Genomic DNA, 21,240 nt, shown 5'->3' with positions numbered 1-21,240 from the left:
ATGCTCCTGTGCTGAGCAGATTTGATGGTCACCTCTCCGAACCTCTTGACCTCCACCAGCAACCAACCCACCCTTGGCTGCCTTTCCCTTGGCTGGTGGAGACAGATCAGGCTGGGGAGGGAAACCGAGGCAGGGCTGCACGTGGCTGGACACCTTGTGCCATGGGCCAGGCAGCAAGGAGGGCCTTGAGAGCACCGTGGGTGCTGGGTACACAAACCAGGACACTGGTGCTCAGGTCCATCGGCAAGGGTCAGGGTGCAGCCGGGACTGGAAGCCCAGAGCTGGCTGAGCCAGCTGCATGGGTACCAGCCCTGGCAGAGGGATGTCTCCATCCCCAGCTGAGAACTGCCCCCTCGAGCGGCCCCGGGAGGCACCGAGCAGGCGACACAGGTGTGTCAGGCTCTTCAAGTGATTTTTTTCCCACAAGACAGCACTAAAAAAGGAAATGAGAAGTGGCGTCCTTCATGGCTGAGATTCGCTCTGGAGGGCTGCTTCTTGCCTGCCACTCTCCTCCTATGTTGCAACACAGGAAATTTGTGTCTGCTAACACCTGGTGTTGTTTCAAAGAGCCAGATGGTCTTAACCTCAGTCTCCTGTAATTGATGGCCTACTTGTCTAACCCTGTAACTATCTCTCACTTTAGACACAGATGCTGCATCTCTCTAAACAGCGTTCCACATTAAAACATCCTACCTTCCTGTTTGGCCTATCAATCAATGCAGCAATTCTTACAGAAACCAGCCGTGGCCTGTGTAAACCAGGAGACAGTGGGTGTAAGCAAGCAGAAATAAAATTATGCAGGCTTAAATTACAAATTGGATGTGCGGTTGAAGGATTTAGACTCACATTGCAAAATTAGCTGGGACATAACCAGCAAGCAAACAAACATTATGCAGTGACCCCAAGAGCACATCTCCTAGCTGTTTGGACGTAGCCCACAAAAGCCAGGATGCCCTGGTATATGCTACTGTCTGTTATGATGACAAACACTAATTTGCTGTTTCTATGCCTGCCTTGTGGCTGAAGATAGAGATAGATAGGATAGAGATGAAGATAGGATAGTTAACTCTCTCCCATTTCTATCAAATCCTTATACTTGCAATTTCTAGCAAATCCAAATAGCCTTATACTTGCAACATCAGTTTTCTGGGTTCTTCTGGTAGGTGGTTCTCTCTGGGTCTCTTACTGCAGAGATCATGATGAGACGTCCTAGAGGCTACCACAGGACCAGAAGCCATTAGCAAAGCAGTGACACTTTGTGAGTTTGAAGGCTAGAAGCTTTTTACTTGGCAAATTAGGGTCTGCCCTGAGCTCCTCACTCCTTCCCAGTCCTCGTTCTGAACAGACCAGGCTGAGGGCTGACATGGTACCTGGGACCCTGACAACAGACTCGGAAAACTGAAGCTGAAGTTACTGAGGCTACCGAGACCTTTTGTTTCCTGACACTAAACGTAGGCAGTATTCTTCCCTCTCTCATGGACCAACAAGGATGAAACTTGACTGCCAGGTGTTCGGAAGCTGAGCACACTGGCGGGGGTTCGAATTCCTTTCTTACGTAATCCCTCAATTTCATATTGCAGCATGGGTGTTAATGCCTGGTCCCCAGGGCACGCCTGGGACAGAGGAACTGCCATCATCCCTGTCTCATGCACAGAGAACTATGGCACAGAGCACACTGAAGGATTCACCTCAGCCAACACAGGATGTCTGTGTCAGGGCGCGAGCCAGATCCTGTTCCTGACTTGGGACCAGGTTTTTCCTTCCCAATCCATCATTCCATCTTGGGCAGATGGCTTTGATCCTCTGATTTCTTTACTTGTGGTATGTCACTGCTCATGGTCTCATCTGGGTATGGTTATGTCCATGCCTTCAAGTTCACTGACAGACACCAGGCATGTCACTTCATAAGATCTGCCCACAATTATATGTGGGTTGCTCTAAGTATAAAGAGGTCAGGTGTAGGATGGAGATGGACACGGTAAAATTTAGGTTGCAGCTTCACAGGACTGGACAAAAGGATAAGGCCCTGTTTCCCTCTGAACCCATTTAACTCACTAATACAGAACAAAACTATCCCGGGAGTAGAGTGAGGGAGTAGGGTGGAGAATCAGGAGGAGCAAAAGAAGAGGCAGGGAGAGCGACTTTTTCCTTGAGGCAGTAGCAAACTGGTAGATCAGATCAACCGCCCGTGAAACTACAGCCTTGGTTTACATGAATTTACAAGCTCAACAGAAACTGGAAGTAATTCCATGCCAATGATATGTGCAGAGTAGCAGTCCAGAGTGAGAGAAGAAATGAGCCTTGCAGGGAGGTGCCGTACTTGTGCGGGCTCTCAGGTTGTGCAGAGAGTGCATTAGAAAGCAATATGGGTGTGAACAGCTGAACTGCTCCCTCAGCCACCATATCTCAATACAACACAAAACAGACAGACAACCCCCCCTAAAAAAAAACAACCCAAACACCCCACCCCACCATACTTTGAGAAATAAAGATTTTACTCATGTTATTTCCATTCCACAGTACACGGATCAGAAATGAAGTCCACAATACAGGGCACTGCATTTTTTACATGGTATCTGGATCCCTACGGGAAGGTGACTATGACAGTATTGGGTCTTGCTCCGCCTTTCCTCCCACTACTTTCCCAATAAATCTGCTTCCGTTTCTGAGCCTCACAATTTTTCCTTCTAATTGTTGTCACTGCCAGCTTGAACTTGACAGTTGAGATGGGTAACTGCAAGGTCACGTTTTTAACACTGAAAATTGAATCCCTGCTTTCCCAACATGTTTATTTGCTCTCAAGTATGATTTCCTGTACATCCCCCTCCACGCTTTGACTCTAAGGAGCCTGTGCTAGCAGGGCTTTTAGAATTTTGCAGAACTGCCTGGATGAGCTCAGCCTCCATAACATGCTTTAGTATTGCACAGGCTTGCACCAGACAGAGGTAAAAGCAGTACAGGAGCAGAGTGTCTCCTCTCGAGGTCGAACTGAACTACAGGCGAATGAAGCAGCTGCTCAAGCCCATAGGAAGAGCCAAGCTCAGCCCAATGGAGAAGTCCCAGCACCTCATTCCCCAGCCGGCTAGGGCACACGTGGGGAAAGGAGCTACAGCCCAAACTCATGACCCAGCCCTGGCTCTTCCCAAGTACAGCACGGACACATCAGCTAACAAGCCGGGTGCAAGCCCTGGCTCTGGCACACCATCGCCTATCCGGTATGCCGCTAGCGTGGTCCCCGGCCCAACCTCGGCCAGGCCAGGCAGTGTTCCTCCAAGCAACGCCTGGGTGAGGCTCAGCCGAGGCCAGCGATCACCCCCGACTCGGCAGGCAGGCAGCTGGACACTCGCCAAAGGGTGCCAGTTGGTGAGGGGGCCAAAGGATGGTCCCTGCCCTCTGCAGGGCAGCGATCTATCTGTACAGACATAGCCACCGAGCCTGAAATATAAATAGTTCTATCTAGCAATGGGGAATGGAAACTGTCCCGGTCACTGGTTTTGATGTATTTATGGCTGCTTTTAACGTAAATCTAAGTTTTCAGTGCTAACGGTCCAAGCTTGGAGAGGATTCTCTCCTTCCGCCACCATATATTTGGTGAAAGTCAGAAACAATCACATCTGCATCTCCTACCTCTTTGCCTCCAGTACGGTAAAGGGATGAGAGGGATCAGGAACTGGATGGCCATCTGTAGCACTGGCTATTCACACTTCAGATTGCGGCTGTAGCTGTGCTTATCTGAGCAGACGTACAGATGCTAATGGACCTGCTCCTGTGTCAGTAAGATCAGAGAAAGGCTTCCACAGTTTAATTTTTGGATATTTATTGGCTATAAATCAAAGAGTCAATACATATTGAGATATCAGGGAAAATGTCTTTTTTGCCTGTGTTAACAGCAACATTCTAAGATAAAGCTGTCATTTTACAACGTGACCTATTTTCACTTTGCACTAGTCTTTTTAACTGTTCTGAAAAGAAGGATGTTGATACAACTTTACAAAGAAACATGAGCTGTTCTACTCCATTTACATTTCTTTGTTCCAAAGTGTATTCCTCTTGTTGAGATTCCAGCAGACAAGGAAAGCAGACACAGTGGTTACTTTCCAACGTGAAACTTAAAACCACAATCTCCCGCTCAGAAAACACAGAATGAGTCACAGGAAGGGGCCACTTGCTTGCAAAACTCATTAAAAGCAAGGCAAGGCAAAATGGATTTCCTGTATCAATAAATAGATTGCTGGCAGCAGGCAGAACACCTGACAGTGCTGGAGGCTAAAAACTGGTCCAAGGGTAACCATTAGGAAAGTCAGATCAATTCTTCAGCATGGAAACTGTATCTCCTCAGTAGACAGTTTTCTTGGCATTAGTTGGCTTAATCCAGCAAAGTGCTTAAGAATATGCATAAATTTCAGTGCAGGGAGGGGTGACAAGCACGTGCGTAAAGAGGCTGATAAATTATGTCTGTATTTATTTTCTGAAGCAATCCTTGGTGAAAGGATGCACAGACAGTACTACAGAGGTGTGTATATTGCAGGTCAAAGCTTTGTTTCCCAAGTTCATGAAAAAAATAAGTAAATCCTAGCCCTTACCCAAGCTTAAAATTCAGCTGTAATTGCAACTTTGTTTTGCTGTTAGCAGTACCCCTCAGACACTTAAGCATAATTTCCTTTTGGCCAGTTATTCTCTCCTGTTTGGCAAATGAAGCCAACATGGCCTCTCACCTCCTCTGCACAACGCAGACACGTGGGATTTCAGGCAAGACTCCTTAAGAGGCAAAAGGCAGCGCTCAGCACCTGACCTGGTACCACCTAGGTTCAGCATGGGGATGGAAACAAGAAACTGCTATTCGGCCACTTACTCTGTTTTTGTTCCCTTTCTCTAGTTCCTCCTAGAAGAAAACCCATTTCTCGTTTTACCTTTTATTTTTCTCCCTCACATCCCAATGGTTGGATAGGTGTTGAGGATCTCTTCCCCAAAGCATCCAGCAGTTGTAATTCCTCTGCACCACTGCTGGGTTTTCTTTAGAGCCAGCCTCTTGCCTCTCATTTACAACTATCCCCTTTCCCTGCATATCTCCCACATGCTGCTGATTTTACTGAGGGGCTGGATTACTGAGGAGCAGATTAGCCAGAGGGGCTGGATTTTACTGCAAGCACAAGAGCTAGAACCACCTGATGTTGTGGCATTGTGAGCACGCTCCCCTCACCACTGTTCTTTGAAAGACTTCTATGAAAAGAAAAAAACAAAATCACCCCCAAAAAAACCCACAGCAAAAACAACCTCCAGGCTTTCACCTTTTTATACATTCACTGAAGAGTTGAAAGTTATATATTTTTAGGCACTAGCTCTTCACACTGACAGTCTTCTGCCTCTTGCAATGAACTATACTGAAGTACTTCATGGCATCTGCAATGCATATTGATTTAGGCTATTTATTTATAAGGAAAAAAATAATGCAGTATTCTGGGAATATTCCTTACCTTCCCAATGGCAATAAAAAACCCAAACAACTTTATCATCTTTGCTCCTCAGGAGGCTTGCTCCCTCAGACTTTTTTTACCTCTAGTGTTAATGGGATATTCCAGGAGCAATGAATATGTCCTTATAAAGTTTGGTTTGCTGATGCAAAAGCACCATTTCTCTGACTTTTAATTAAAAGGCACCTTCATTTCAAAGCCTGTCTCTAGAGCTCTAGTGTAAATGTTTACACAAGCCAGAGACATACAGAAAATAGAGAAGATTGAAGCAGCAGTGACTGCAGGCTGCCCAAATACGGCTGCTCTTGTATTTTTAACACAGAACTTGAGCTGCCGCAGAGCCTTGTCAACCCTAAACATCTTTGTTTTCATACCAGCTCACACAAACCTGGCAGTATCACTATGCTGCATTAGTTTGCTCAGCAAACCCGGCAGAGGGAGCAAAAAGCAGCACCGTGTTCTCACGGACAGGATGAAAGGGTATTTGCTTCTCACCAGCAGAATGGCCAATGTGAAAGAGGAGAAAGAAAGAAAAAAAAACCAAACCAAAACCAAAGGAATATCTGGTCTCATTGCCATGAATGACAACACTCCCATTTGAAACAGATAGCTGCTTTTTCCTTAGCTCACACTAAGAATTAGACAAAAGGAAGACTAAAGAAAAACTCCTGTGGCCGGGTAGGATTCCCGATTGGTCCAATTTGCTCCAGTTCCCATCTGGTTGATCTTGGCTCCAAGGTGCTGTTCCCATACCCCAAAACGGCCAGAGCCCAGGTCCTGGCCCCATGCCCCTCAATAAACTCTTTCCATTTGAAAAGGCTCTGGGTCAAACGCTGTAGCTGAACAGCAAAAGTTTTGCAAGTGCTGGAAGTTACACCAGATAGCCCTGGTAAGAGACAGGCGACTGGAACTGGAGCTACAAAAGCCACGCTTCACAGAGTTTCAGCAGTTCTGCAAAAGCATTCTGCCATTATCAAAGCATACAGAAAAATAGAAGTCAGAAAAAAATTGTATTTGCCTTTATTACAATATATATTTCTACCCTTGTTGCATTCAGCAGATCAAAATGAGGTGTTAAAATCATTTTCATCATTGCAATAGCATATACATATACAGAGTAAATACTGTATATAAATAGGCTTTGAAATATAATAATCCATATCAACAAATAAAAAATATCCAATATCCTCTTTTTCCTCCCTCCCCAAATGACAGCAGTAACATTTTATTTCCAATGTAACTAATGCAACAAGCATGGTATTCTTACCTTCACCTGACACAGCTGGAGTAGTATGGTCATCAGCTTCAAGGAAATAATCATTAGCCACTCCTCACTGCTGCATATTTTAGTTTACGTGTATTGAATAAATAGAATATACTATGATTTAATGTGTCTGCATATCTCTGTTAGCCAAATATTCTTTCTGTAACAGAAACCAGCATTACACTGCAAGCAGAGGTTGAATTTTCTTCTTTCACAGAAAGAGTAGGAATTTGTTAAACCATCCCTTTTTCTTCTACATGAATTAACAAGGCAGTTTAAGTACTATACATAAAATTGCTGAGCTACCAAATCAAAATGTTACAGTCCCCCCAAAAATATGGTGGTGTTTCTAGCAGGTCAAAACTTTGATTTTCCTAAGTGCCTTTCTGTGAGCAAATATGATAAACATTAATTATAGAAGCACACATTCGTTTCACTGTTCAGCAGTATTTCAACTTTCAGATACAGAGGGGGCAGAGTATGTCAGAAGCCAGGCATTTAGCTTCACAGAATCACAGAAACGTTGGTCAGAAGGGACCCCTGGAGGTCATCCAGCCCAACTTCATGCTTGAAGCAGATGATTGCCAACACTAAATCAAGTCAGCCATAACTGTTTAAGCAAGTCTTGAAAAAGTCTGGGACGGAGATTCTGCAGCATCTCAGGGTTGCCTGTACCAGCGCTGCAACATGCCTACAAACCTGACGGAATCAAAATGACCCCTCATTCAGGTCATCATTTGGTTTGCAATACTAATGGCAACAAGCAACCCTGCCTTAGCTATTTATTAAATTACAAATAAATACATCACAGGCTTTAATTGTGGAGAACTTCCAGGAAAACTTCTGTCTTTTCTGGTGGAAGCTACTGTGTGTGGTACCTTAGGAAAACAAATCTTAACTACAGTTAAGGATAAGAACCACAAAACTGACAGCCTGTTATTGAAGAGAAGGGTTGGTTTGGTTTTATTTTGCATATTAAATGGATTGTAATAAGCCTTTACCAAAACTTAATTAAAATAGAATGCAGTTAGTGTGTTCATCCATTTATTCAATCACTAATGACAAGTAATAATAGGTACTTAAAGGAAAGCCTGGCTACATTTAGAGGTGCAACCACCTCAGTTTGGCAACCTGCAATCCCCACTGACTGTCTTGCAGAAGATCCACACCATATTTCTTCCATCTTTAAGTAAAAGGATATTTGCATTTTCTTTAGACTTTCAAGAGATCATAATCAGAGTCTGGGCTATTAAACACAGATTTCTTCCTCTTTGTGTTTCTCTAATCCTGGTATCTCCAAAGTGGATGTGCACCTTGCCCGAAGCAGCAACACTCACGTGAAAAGGAAGACTTAGGGAGGGCTCACCATTGCACACTGCAGCTGTATAAAGGATTGCATTATATTCATTACTATTGAAGGCACAGAAATCATAAATTGGACCCCTGACATCCCAGATAAAGTCTGCAGCACTAGAAGTTAGAAAACCCCTACCAAAGAATTACCATCCTACCTATGTTGCTATCACTCTTGACATGCAAAACCAGAATTTGTTGAAACAGAACAAATGTGATACAAAGCAGCTGTTCCAAGCTTTTGGGTGCTAACCAACCACAATCATATCTTAAAATTTCTCCTGGACCACTCTGCCTTCCTATTATTAAACTCTTAACTGAAAACACTACAAAGCAGCTGCAAAACATGTACCAGAGCCTCACAGATCACAAGCTGGCAGAGACCACAGCTTGTGAACCACTGTTTTAGCCATACTGAAATACAATATACATAGAATCCCATGATGCCATTTTCATTCAACGTTTCAGAGAACAATCAGACTTTTAAATATATTTTAAAAGGAAAACAAAAAGTTTCTTTCCTAGCTACAAGCACATTTGAGAATCATTTGGCATACAGTCACTTGATGTCTACATTTTAAGTAAAGTACCGCATTGTGTAAAGGCAGACCATTTGGAAAACATTATCATCAACTGATCTGCGGTATTGCTTTTAGCACGCACAGTTAAGTCTTAAGGCTGTCAAAAGCAGGTCGCAAAAACAGAATCTACAACTCATGTCTGGACAAATAAGTAAAATAAAAAAAGATTAAAGATATTATCTTGGAGGACAGTAAATTGCACTAAAAGTATCCATTCTGTATGATACAAAACAAACAAAAAAATCCATACAGTAAAAACCTGAGATGCAGCATTCACCAGCATCAAAGTTCACATTTTAGCCAAAAAAAGGTTACAAATAAAACTACTTCACTTTGACAAAATCCTCAGTGTTCTTGGCTCATAACAATCATGAAACTCAGCATATTCTATGGGTAAGGTGTCTTTACTGAAAAATCACTGAGTTCAGGGCACTATGCACAGTAGCCTGTATCTTCTACTTGCACACTTACCTCAATCCAAACAGCTATTCTTGAAGCATGGTACTTCTCAAATTGAAAAAGACTGTCAGAATCTGGCCATCTTATTTTGTTTGCTTTCTGTTTAAATTACACATCATTTATTGCCTCAGGAAAGCGCTACCATGTCAAAACAGCAGGCCAGAATAAATCAACACAGCTCAATTGTCTTTGATAGCTACACTGATTTACAGCAGCTGAGGATCTAGACCAGTAATTGCCTCTTAAAAGAACAGTGGCTGGTCAAGCAAAGGGAAAGCAGTAGAATCATTTGCTCCTTCAGAGAAAGGAATTTTGACATATGGATTGCAATCCCTGTCTGTGCCACCAGACAATATCAGGAATGGTGAGCACCTTCAGCTCCCTTACTTGTAGGAGGTTCTGAGATGAAAGATAACTTCAATGATGCAGAAAAGATACAGAACCACTTGACGACCTTACAGTATGCTTAAGTGCAACTCCAACACCACTTTTATTTGACCTTAAATAATGAAACTGTATGGCACAATTTGAGGAGCTGGGTGAAGAGCCAGCAATGCAACTCCTGATCCTAGTAAGACTCCTTCTTGTCACCTGGAAATGTGACAAAGTATGAACAAGTATTTCTAAATTTGCTCCCAGCAAAAGAATGAAATGCTCACATCATCACAGATTCCAGCTGAACTGTCAACAGCAAAAGCCAAGTGGTGTCCTTTCAATACAAGCTAACTCATTGTTTGAGCTGAGGCCAACAGTTTGTAGATGCAGTTAAGATGAGGCTGGATGTACATCCTGAGTTTCAAAAGGTGGTAGAGGTTCTCTCCAGTAGGTGAACTGACTGTAGGTATCAGAACAAGGGAAGTCTGAAGAATGGCTTCTTTTCAGCAAAGGGAAAATGTGATCTACCACTTCACATAGTCTGACATAGCTGGAAAACAAATAAAAAGAATGCTGAACCATTTCAGATCTTCTTACTTTGAATTTTTCTAAGTCCCCAACCACTAAGGCGTATCTACTCTTACACTGACAAGTCACCCTCCTCAAATGAATAAAACTAAACTCTGTTTTGGTGCCTAGCTTCCAGAGAGGATTCACAGTTCAGATAAATAAATACATTCATTCTAAGCCTCGACACTTACCTAGTAAGAAACAGATGCCGCTTTCCACCCAAATCACCTGCTAAAATATTCAAGTCCCATATTTTGTTTCTCCGTTTCTGTCCAGCTTGGCTCAAGCAGCTCCCTGCTCAATCAATTATTCGTATTTCATACACACATAGCTCCCTTTCAATTAAGGATGCTCCTAACATTACCGAAGGCCATTTGTATTCAGTGTTAGATGCTACAGTGCCTAAGCACCTTGCTGAAAGCCCTCAGCTCTATCTTCAGGTTTTGCTTCCTGACTCCAGGAAAAGGAAATTTTGAAAAGGCCATGAAAAGGCAGACAGCTTCAGGAAACTAGGTAGTTTCATTTTTATGCACACTAAATTGTACACTGATAATTCCTTTACATGATTAAAGCAGATAAAACATACTAAACTGAATACTAAACTATTTTTTTGTTTGTTTACTATTTTGGTTTAACTGAAGGAAAATGGAAAGTCTGTATTTTATTCTAAATTTCTTACATTTTGTGTGAAACATTCTAAGGAAACTTTAATTAGTAAAGCCAAATGCACCTTTGGGCAACTTCAGTCACAAATTAGAACAGCAAGTTAATTTAGTCTCTAAGGTGTAAGGGATAAGGCATTACTTACGATGAGATGTTTGTCTTTGCATGCTCTTGTATAAGTTCTCCTTTGGGATTAACTGTAAATATCCTGTTTAAAGAAACTCCCACCTGTTTGTACGAATAAACATCCTAAACGGGGGCAGGGAGGGGAGAAAAAAAAAAAGGCATGATTCTGCCTTTGTACAATAACGTTTATTATTCTTGCTAGAATATATTACACAGAAGAACACATTTGCACAGTATTGGTACTAAATTTACATAGTTATTGTGTGAAATTCTCCATTATGTTACAAACGAGGTCAGTTTAACAAACTGTTCATGAAGCGGACGATTTGCAGCTACACAAGGAGTTTGCCACTTCAGTTTAAGCTATTGATCAAAATCATGTTCGTTTTTTCAGTAAATTCCCTTGAATCGAAAATAACATTCAAAATAAAACTAATGATATTTGGTGTAAAACCATTTGCGCTTTCATTTTTCTTTCAGAGAATACTTCATTTCTGGAGCACAGTGTACCGAGTATCTTGCAAGAATGTACAGAGATTAAAACATATAACACATGAAATAGCAATTAGTTTGTAAGGACGAGGTCACAAAAGGAAGTCATAACAACTGTGTCTACATTAAAACCCCTGGAAACATCTTGTAGCTCCTGAATTTGGATTTGTGCCATATGCACACATTGACTCCATGTCAGAGCAAGGGGGAAAGAATGGAAAGCAAGGACTATGCGCCAAAACAGCAGCAGTGAGCCCCAGAAGGTAATGCAGATGCAACTCTGGGAAGTACAATTAGAAGTAAGAATTAAGAATGTCTTCTAAGGAATTCAAATTGTTAAGGAAAGTAATATCAAAATAACTTCTGATCAGTTCTGAAGAAAAGCTTTACAAAACCAGAGATTAAAATAACTCCCAGATCAGAGCAAAAACAAGCTTCCATTTTTACTAATATAAATAACGTTGTAAAAGCTGAGGTGGTAAAAGACTGGAATATTAATGAAAATATAAAGATTATTTGTATCTCTATATTGTCAAGACTGTTTAAAAAAAACTTAAGAAATTGGAGAACAATGAACAGCAGTCACTTCAAGAATTCAGCATCCTGGCACTCCATGCACTGTCTACACCTGTAACATGAATGAATACTGAAATTTCACTGAGTTTGTTATGGAAAAAGAATAATCAAAAAACAAAACTGAAACAAGCAGCACAGAAAATTGAGAAAGCAATGATCCTGATCTTCACAAAGACAAGCGGCACATCACCTGAAGACCGCACTCCAACAATGATCAGAAGAGTGCATGACCAGTAGATCCTTTAGAAACACCCCCTTACTGCTTTACTTGAAATTTTATTGAAGTATACATGAAGCGTTTAAAAAGTCATTTCAGAACCATATGTCAAAAGTTACCTGATAATGAAGATTAAGCTGTGTATGATGGAACGGCTTAATATAACAACTAGACAGGAAGAACCTCCTGCCCTCTCTGACATATTGCTTTTAAAAATGCAAGTTGCTAAAAGATGAAGGTGAAAAAGCTGTTGCTCATAAATGTCAGCAACCCTAACAAAAATATGAAGCAAACGTAGAAACAAAGTCCCACCAGAAAAGCATGGTGAATCCTCTCAAATGTAGCACCATGGTTTCAATGCCCAAGTATCCTGCCAGGCACCCCTGTCCAACATTGAGGCTTCTAAACCGCTCAGTCTCTGAATATACTTATCCACACTGGCAACGGCCACTGTCCACATCCATACTGATAACTTCCCCAGGCTATTGACGTTTATGCTGGTGAATGTATCTCTGCCCTTACAGCAGTGAGCAGCTAGGGCTGGAATCCATGGCCCGTGGGTGCTGTAGTGAGAAGCGTTTACCTCTTAATGAGTCAGTGGAGAAAGACGGTCACCCAGTGCTTGAATGAATTACTTTGTCTCCAGACGCGTCCCATTTCTCTCCACCAACAAACAAAGAGGTAACCAACGGGAGTGTTCTCTGGCTAATCATACTAAGAAATCTTAAAAGGCCAAGGACTATTCCCTTAAGATTTAATTGCATGGCCATGACACAGTTAAGTGTGTTTACAATTAAGTGGGTTTAGCTTCCAAAACAGGGTGGATACACTCAAGCTGTGCGCCAGTGGTCCTTAGCCATAAACACCACACTGGTGTTACCAGGCTTCTTCTTACATGTTATGGAAACATTAACTGACAATGCAGAGCTGGAGGATGTACCAAATGCGTTTTGGGGCTCCTGGGCACAAATAAGGGGCCCACCTGCATAAATTAGTTAGCAAATAAGCTTGGGTACCCAGTGAAACTGTAAATACCTACAGAAGTAGGTTTTCTATACATCCCCTTCTGAAAGGAGGATGCTTTCAAAGATTCTGAATGAAACAAAACCTCTGTCCTTCCTTAGGCACCTGTAATGATATCTATACTGGTGAACTAAGAGTGCCCATTCTCTGACCTGGAAGTCTCTTGACATTGTGTCAGTCTTATTAAACGCAGTACAACCTTCCCCTCAAATAAAACCCCAAAACGCACAATGAAAAAACAACCCCATACCCCCACATACACACACCACCACCACCTAGTATGGCTATATCAAAATGCCTAATTGGAAAAGTCCATGCCCCAAGCTAACACAGCAATCATATCAAGAAATTGCCTGGAAGACTGTCAACTGCCTGTGTTAAAACAGTCTCTTGGATCATGCAAACAGTTTAAAAGAAGGGATAACCACATGCCAGGGTCCCTACCTCTGCCCTAGCCCCTATGATCATTTCATTTTCTGGATACATAAATATATTCTTTGGTCTAGGACAGGAGTAAGAAAAGCCTATAGCCCAATTATACAGCCTTCGAATGGGTGACAGATCTGTCTTCCACTCTCCATGTCAAACATACCACTCTTCATGCAAAGTAGAACCTTTTAATATCAGTGGAACATCAAAGTTCTTTCGAGTGTACTTAGAATTTCAAGTATAAGTCCCACCAATATTCACCTGAAAGATCTTCTGTCTGTCCACAGGTGTCTCACTGACACTGTATCAGTGTGCATCAAAATGAAATCAGTGTTTTCACACAAGCTTAACTGCTAACTCATACAGATAGAACGTAGTTCCTTCCATCTCTGTTTGCTTCTTACATTGTGAGATCTTTGAGAAAGAACCTTTATATTTTCCTTGTATGTGGTCTAATAAAATAATCTTAACCCCTATTTAAAACTTCTAGGTTCTAATGCAACAGAACCATGAAATAAAAGCAACCTTTCTGTTCTCTGCAATAGAAATAAGTTTAGCTATTACTTACAGCAGGTCTGTTTCCAAAAGCAGCATAAAAGGGTTCTGTGTTAGGATAAAACAAATTTTTGATGTCTGTCAAACACTGAACTTTAAATTTTTCTGGCTTCTTTTCTATCACTTCCCTGAAACGATAAAAAAAGGCAGCTAAATAAGTACACATGAAATACAGCACAGACCATTTTATTTTCTTTAATCAAATTTTCACCTAGCTGGATACTCCTACAGAGCCCCCATCCTTCTCCAATATATCTTCATTTGGAAATCACAGTGCCCACAAAGACAAAATAGCATTCCCAAGCTTATATAATGGGAACAATAAATAAATTCTCTGAAACAAGGGAACTTCTACTGAAACCTATGTCGTAAAGATGGGTACTGAGCAAGGACAGTTGATTACAGGGAGCAGCTGCTAAATAAAGTCTTATGAGACATGAATTGTCATCAGGTAAACTGCTTCCTGAGAACTGCAGAATGATTCATAGATTATATTAGCCTTCACTGTGTACAGCTTTTTTATTATTATTATTATTTTTTAAAGGACTGCAATTACCATATGAGCTAGAAGCACCTCAGCCTGTTAACATACTTTTACTGTCAGCGTCCTCCATCACTGCCAATTAGCAAAAGTTAAGGAATAAGGGAATCTTCTGTTTCTCTTTGGTTGCTCCTTACAGAATATAAAATTCATTAATGAACAGAGGAGTTCTCATCTCTGGGCAAAAGCCCTTTCATAACAGCTTCTCTTGGCCAGGAGACTGAACAGGTGGCAGAGTCTGGAGTTCCCATAACACAGGAAGATGCCAGCACGACATAAAAATGCTTAAGAAGCTCAGAATCCCACATCCTAGCACCAACACATATGTCAAGGAAGATGTGAATAGTACAGAAGCTTCACAGCAGTAAAACAGCCCTTTGGAACAGCACTTTATGTATAAATCAAAGTTCGAGAATGTACAAAAGAAGAATAAAACCATCTTTCCTCACTCTTGTATACAGCTGATCTCACAGCCCTCAAAACCACAATAATTAAATCTATGGATAGCAATGAAATCATTTATTGCCCACATATCACAGCAGTTACAATAGTGCACACAGAAAGATGCACATTCTTTAGTCTAAACAAGACACCAAAAAGAGTATCACTTTTAAATGTATTCCTAGATATGAGGAGCATAAGATAACAGTAACTACCCTTAGACTAATTAAATAATAATTGCAGCCAAAAGAAGTGCACTGCGATATCTCCAGAGTCTCTTATATTTAGAACACGACTGGTAAGACAGCCTGTAGCACGTCAGTCAATCAGGGGAACATCTGAACAACCTTCCATTAAAAATTCTAATGAAATATATCCTGTCACAGCAGCTTTTAACAGCTTGAAATATTTTCAGTAATCACTTGACATGCTTCACTGAATTAGGAAGAAGGTACATTATTCATAATCTGTGCTATTATTATTCACTTATTACAGTTCAACAACTAGGAAGAACAAAACTGTCCACACAGAATACTAAACTGCAGTCAGGAGTAAAAAGTTCACTTCATTTTCACATGAATTTCTTCAAAACTCACCAAATATGCTTCCACAAAAAATATTTATGCCAATTGGAACACCTTACAAATCAAGGCAAGAGTAACTGTTATTAAAATGCTCACTTTTTCCCATAGCTAAATATTAACACACCACACTAAACTCATGAAGTCAACAGGCCGTACCTATTGGTAAACAGTTAACGCAGATGTTTATTAAGGCATGCCTAAGTGACAAACCAAGCAACGTGCCTATCTATTGAATTTTGGTCTTTCTCTAACAAAATTTCTTCTTAATTAAATTTTGCACCAATACATAAGAAAAAAAACCATTATGAATGATTCCAAGTGCTCCCATAAAAAAAAGCGAGAATTCAGCCTGCACCAACATCTGAGTTTCTTTCTGCATAAAAGTGAAATTGCATTACCTGTGAAGAGCTGAGAATAAGCTGCTTGGACTCAGCAACACTGGCCCTTGAGGCAGCACAGTTCCTCGTTCATTGACCCAGTGCAAGTATCCTCTGGTCATGTCTGCCATTCCAATAGCACGTGCTGAGCAATACAAAAATTTATATCCATTTCTGTGAACAGAAATAAAAGAATAAATTACTGTAAAACCAAGGCAGGTATTTTGGCATTCTGTGTGTTTATTTTTACATGAATCAAGTCATGACTGTTAAACAGACATGTTTAACCTAGACTTATTTAAAAGGAATAAAAAACATTTACGCCAGAAACTTGGATAATTAAAATCCATCTAGCCCCACTGCATTTAGTGATTTACACACAAGGAGGGCTCATTTATCTCTGGTCTTCTCATGACTTACGACTTCTTACAGCTTTTTATATGCACCTGCATAGTGGAACCATACTCCTTAACTGAAGTGACATCTGATAAGAGGAAAACACTCGGCACAAAGCAGACAGCAGTGTATTAGCCTTTGCTGTATTAACAGTGCTGCTTTCCTGCCCCTTCGGCCTCTGCAAAAAAAAAGACTACTCTATGTGCAGCAGTATCATATTCCTTCAAGTTAGAGCAAATTTAAACTTCAAAACACATTATTGAGAAGTAATCTTTGACTTGACACTGAAATAAAAGTTTGGCATTTGGCAGAAGTCACTGGTTACCCTTGGTTCTGTTCATGATAGGACAGAGTCCAATGATGTTAGTTCAACTTAGCAGCAATTTACTTTGCAAGTCCTATAAAGAAATCATTGTTCATGAAATAAGAAATACTGTATTCAGCGCATGCACAGACATTAAATCTAACTATTGAACATTAATATGGTGTTCAGTTGTAATATCTAGCCACTACATAATTAACTCAGTAATTTGAAAAACAACACGATTCAAATCTATTTTTCCCTATGTTTATGACCACGGAAGCCCTAACAATTGACAATGCTGGCAGGCATAGAAATAACAACTGCAATTAAAAAAATCAATTAACATTTTCACCAAATGTAATGCGGAGGTTATATAAAGAACTAAATATGCTCAGCATGTGAATCCCCAGGCTGTCCTGTCTTTTCTGTGACCATGTATGTCTATATGGAATAAAAGCACAGACAAATGTCTCTGGCATAATTTAGATTCCATCATCTCTAGTATATAATTCATCATCTGTGTAAAACAAGTGATAAACAAACTTTAGTGTAACCCTAGTACACAGAATAAATCAGATTAACTAATAGGACAGTTGTGATGTGTACCAGAGGTTCTTCAAACATTTATGGTAATTTGAACATATAAGAACAGCTGAATGTAATGTAATAAAAAAAAATATTTTCTGTGTAAAGCAGAAATATCAACCTGAACAGACAGCAATCAGTAATCCTCCTTGTAAAAGTTAAAATCAGAAACTTCATCTGACCCCATTCAGACATCATTTAATTTTTCTCCTCATTTCCTTTTTTCTCTCAATTGGTAATCACAAGATTCACCTTATTCTGTCTTCGATCCTCTGGAGTACACAATGGCTTGACTACATTGCAAAAAGTATCCGGGGAACCAACAGTACAACTGTACTCTTGCACTAGCCTGGCTCGCACTAGCCTGGCTCACCAGGAAGCATTCCCACACATCACCCCATGCAAGTTGGTACGGTCCCACTGTTTTTCTCCTGCTCATATTCATCAGAGGACATATCTTCAGTTTTTTGAAATATATTATTCTAGATCATTCCAGATAGTCCCTCAGTTAATGGCATTAATTGACCTGCTAACAGCTGATCTACCGTTGCCCAATATTTCTTCAATAGGTAATGGAAATGTATTTTTTCAAAACATTATTTGATCTTAGGTATATTGAGCTACTTTTTGAAGACGCCTGCCTTTCTCCACGAATTACACAGAGTGTACAAGCCACAAGCAAACATGATGAATCCAGGTCTTTCCACCTACAGTGGCACAGAAGGTATTTATCACTGTAGACCAGCAGGCACTGGTGCAGGTCAACTACTGACCTATAATATAGCAGCTCACACTGGTGTGGCCAGGTAAAAGCCTGTTCCTCAGGCTCTTCACTGCATATGTCTTACTGACCTTCAACGGCTTTAAATAGCACTTTAAGCAATGTTTACTTATCATCTACTCTCAAAATTAACCAATGACACAAAAATATTTTAAAACTGATCCTTCCTAACTTTGCAATTTAACAATGGCATAACAACAAATACATTATACAGAAATAACAAAAAAAAATCATATAATCATCAGTAGTAAAGATCATAATCAATGTCTTCGAAGCTCATAATTATCTATACAATAAAAAAACCCCAAGAATATTAGCAGTGAGCACCCAAAATGGGTCCATTTCTACTCAAGATAAGACACTGCACTGTGCTTTAAGGGTGAGACTTATCTTGCTTGACCAGAAGCCTAATGTTTAGATGGCTCAAGTCTAAGCTGTTTCATTAAACTCCCCTTTTAGTCACTGGAAAAAGAGGAAACTCCCCTCAGAAAAACTCATCCCATGTGTTTTAGATTCTATCCCTGCATGACCCCAGGTGAGTCAAGTTTGGCAAGAAGAACTCACCTACAGTGACGACCCTAGGGTAAACAGTCCTTACGCATTTCACAATATCCTCAACAAAGAGGGAAGGGAAGGTGTATCAGCATCTTACGAATGAATACTGCTGCAACTCCAGTCGGCAAAAGAGTTCCACTTGCTGTATTGCAAAATACAGTTTTTGGATCTAACTGTAGCTATCTGTTTGGGAAGGCTGGAAAAGCAGTCACTGCTCATTGTTGGGGGTTTTTGCTTTTCATAACACAACACAGGTCTTTCTCTGGATATCACACAGCAGATTTTCACCCTGTGTAAGCACCACTGAAGGAATGAGACATTGATAAAATCGTCACCCTTATAGGTTAAGAGAAATCTACAGAAATGTTAATTGTTATGTGCAAATGAGTAAACACAAACAAGCCACAGATGCGTGCACAGATTTACTGAATACTCACTGGCTCACTTTATGGTACAACTTTGCAATCCCTTGGTGTGTCCAGTCTTTGCCAAGAGTCGGCAAAATATGACCTAAAGTATCTGACCTGAATAAAGGAAAACCAATATAATTGAACTGGGAAAAAAAAACCCACAATACTTATAATAACCGTTGAGGCTAATACAAACTCCACTAACTTATCTGGATAGCAGCAAAAGAAAATAAGGTTTTCAGTAAGGTACTGACTGTAATCAGAAGAGGATGATTTTATTCCCCTTTCTTTTGAGATAGGCTGACATGACCATCCCTGGCCATATTGTTTCAATTATTCTTGTGCCCCAGGACCTGTCTTCGTGGATAAACTTGTGACCCATAAGGTAGCCTATATGCTGTAACTTCATGTTATCAATCAGACCTGCATAACAGGCTGGCCAGTACTAAGGATACTTTTTGTGATTTACATTAAATGTTTTCTAAATAAACCAAATCTACCCATAAAGCAAGTTCATGGGAAATTGCAAGCATAAGATAAGTCACATTATAGTTTACTTCAAACTGCCTTTGCATGAAACTGGCAGTTGGTTATATGTGAAGTATTATGAAATAGTTATGCTGGTTTCAATGTATTTCCCCCTTTACATGAAAGAAAATTTTTTACACTATAATAACCTAGAAATTCAAACAAATAAGCACCCTCACCTGACAAAAGATTTACCGATACACAGCAAGAAATCCACACCTTGAATATCTTGCATGAGAAGAAAACATTGGGCAGTGGCTTAAGATGGATTTGCAGTGGTATTGTAAGGTGAAGTGATTCAGTAACTCTCTGGTGAGCTCAACAGCAGAGAGAACAGATCCTACTTACTTTATTGAAGCTTAAGAAATCAAAGGAGGGAGAGGGGATATTCATTTATGTTGGAATTAAAAAAAAAATAAATTTGCCCTACAATGGATAAATCACAAGGAAGAAAACAGTTTCATTTTAAATCAAGTACTTTAATTCACCCCAGACTGCTCTTGGATATTATTTTTCCTGTTTGATTTTTGAAAGAAATTGATTTTGAAACAACTCTAAGCATTTAATTTTAAAAGGCCAAAAGACAATGCTTGTATTTTTCTTATGTGTTTGCCTGCTCCCCACACAATTGTTTTCCCCAGTGTTAAATAAATAAAAATCAGCGAGTGAATCATTTTGTTCACTCCAAAATTGTGGGTTTTACCCAAAGCACTAATCTGAAACTTTCCATTAAATTCTAGTTCTGACATAGATTTTGGAGTCTTGTGTTCTAAATAATAATGCCTCTCACTGGAATGCCCCAGTAATGCTTTTTAAAACAGAATTCATGTGTTTCTTCTTATTAATGTAGCCAGTTTGCTCCATAAGTGTGATGCAGCAGAAAGGTTGTGATTTTGCAGAAGGTCCTCCAATACTACTGTAAATACTATCACGAAACACCAATAGGCGACAAAAAATAGGCACATGTCATGTGTCTTTATTAAATTAAGAATTCAGCTAATGATTCTTGCATTGTTTGAAAGCCAAATTAAAAAAAACAAACACACACCCCCCACCGCCCAAACACTAGAATATGATGACTCTGTGACTCAAAATTCCCTGTTAGTTAATTTTTCCTTTAGTCCAAAGGACAACTTGCCCGTGTAGATAACGCCTCTTTCCCTGTTCATGAACTCACCGTGTAATTGTTCCATCAATGTCAGAAATAACAACTTTATCATCCCAATTCCATAGGTAAATGGTGCCTTCGCAGCGGCACGTGCCTTGATACTGTGTTGTAACACTAAAGGTCACATCATTGGGGCCATTCTTGAGTTTTAAGCTTTTCTGCAAGACATTATCAGCAAGATAATCAACAAACTGAGCATGTGAAACTGACACAGTGCAAATAAACCCACAGATGCACATTGCCTTGGTCACACTGAATCTCATTGCTTTTGGCAGAGCTATTGTCTAATACTGATAGCAGAGGTTTGCCTGGTGTGGTGTACGCCAAGCACTGATTTACAGAGCAGAACAAACCAAACCAAAAATATTCAGTTTCACAGTCAGGGATATAAAAAGAAAAATCTCCCCAAAAGTTCA

General features: G+C 40.3%; 1 protein-coding gene across 3 annotated transcripts in view; it reads right to left on the bottom strand.

Moving 5' to 3' along the window:
* Nucleotides 1-6,468: 6,468 nt before the first annotated feature.
* Nucleotides 6,469-21,240, bottom strand: part of LPIN1 (lipin 1) — a 50,925-nt gene continuing 36,153 nt past the window's right edge. For 2 of the 3 annotated variants that reach the window (XM_014277592.3, XM_055713974.1), the window contains exons 15-20: nt 20,834-20,982; nt 19,156-19,242; nt 16,119-16,271; nt 14,168-14,282; nt 10,882-10,985; nt 6,469-10,053 (exon numbers count right to left, since the gene is read on the bottom strand). In XM_014277592.3, coding sequence (XP_014133067.2) covers nt 9,894-10,053; nt 10,882-10,985; nt 14,168-14,282; nt 16,119-16,271; nt 19,156-19,242; nt 20,834-20,982 — 768 coding nt within the window. In that variant the 3' untranslated portion in view covers nt 6,469-9,893. The other variant, XM_055713976.1, reaches the window with a different exon arrangement.

Source organism: Falco cherrug, chromosome 6, assembly GCF_023634085.1.
Source record: "Falco cherrug isolate bFalChe1 chromosome 6, bFalChe1.pri, whole genome shotgun sequence".
NCBI lineage: Eukaryota > Metazoa > Chordata > Aves > Falconiformes > Falconidae > Falco > Falco cherrug.
Note: the sequence above shows the minus strand (reverse complement) of the source record. Positions and strands in the feature narration are given on the sequence as shown.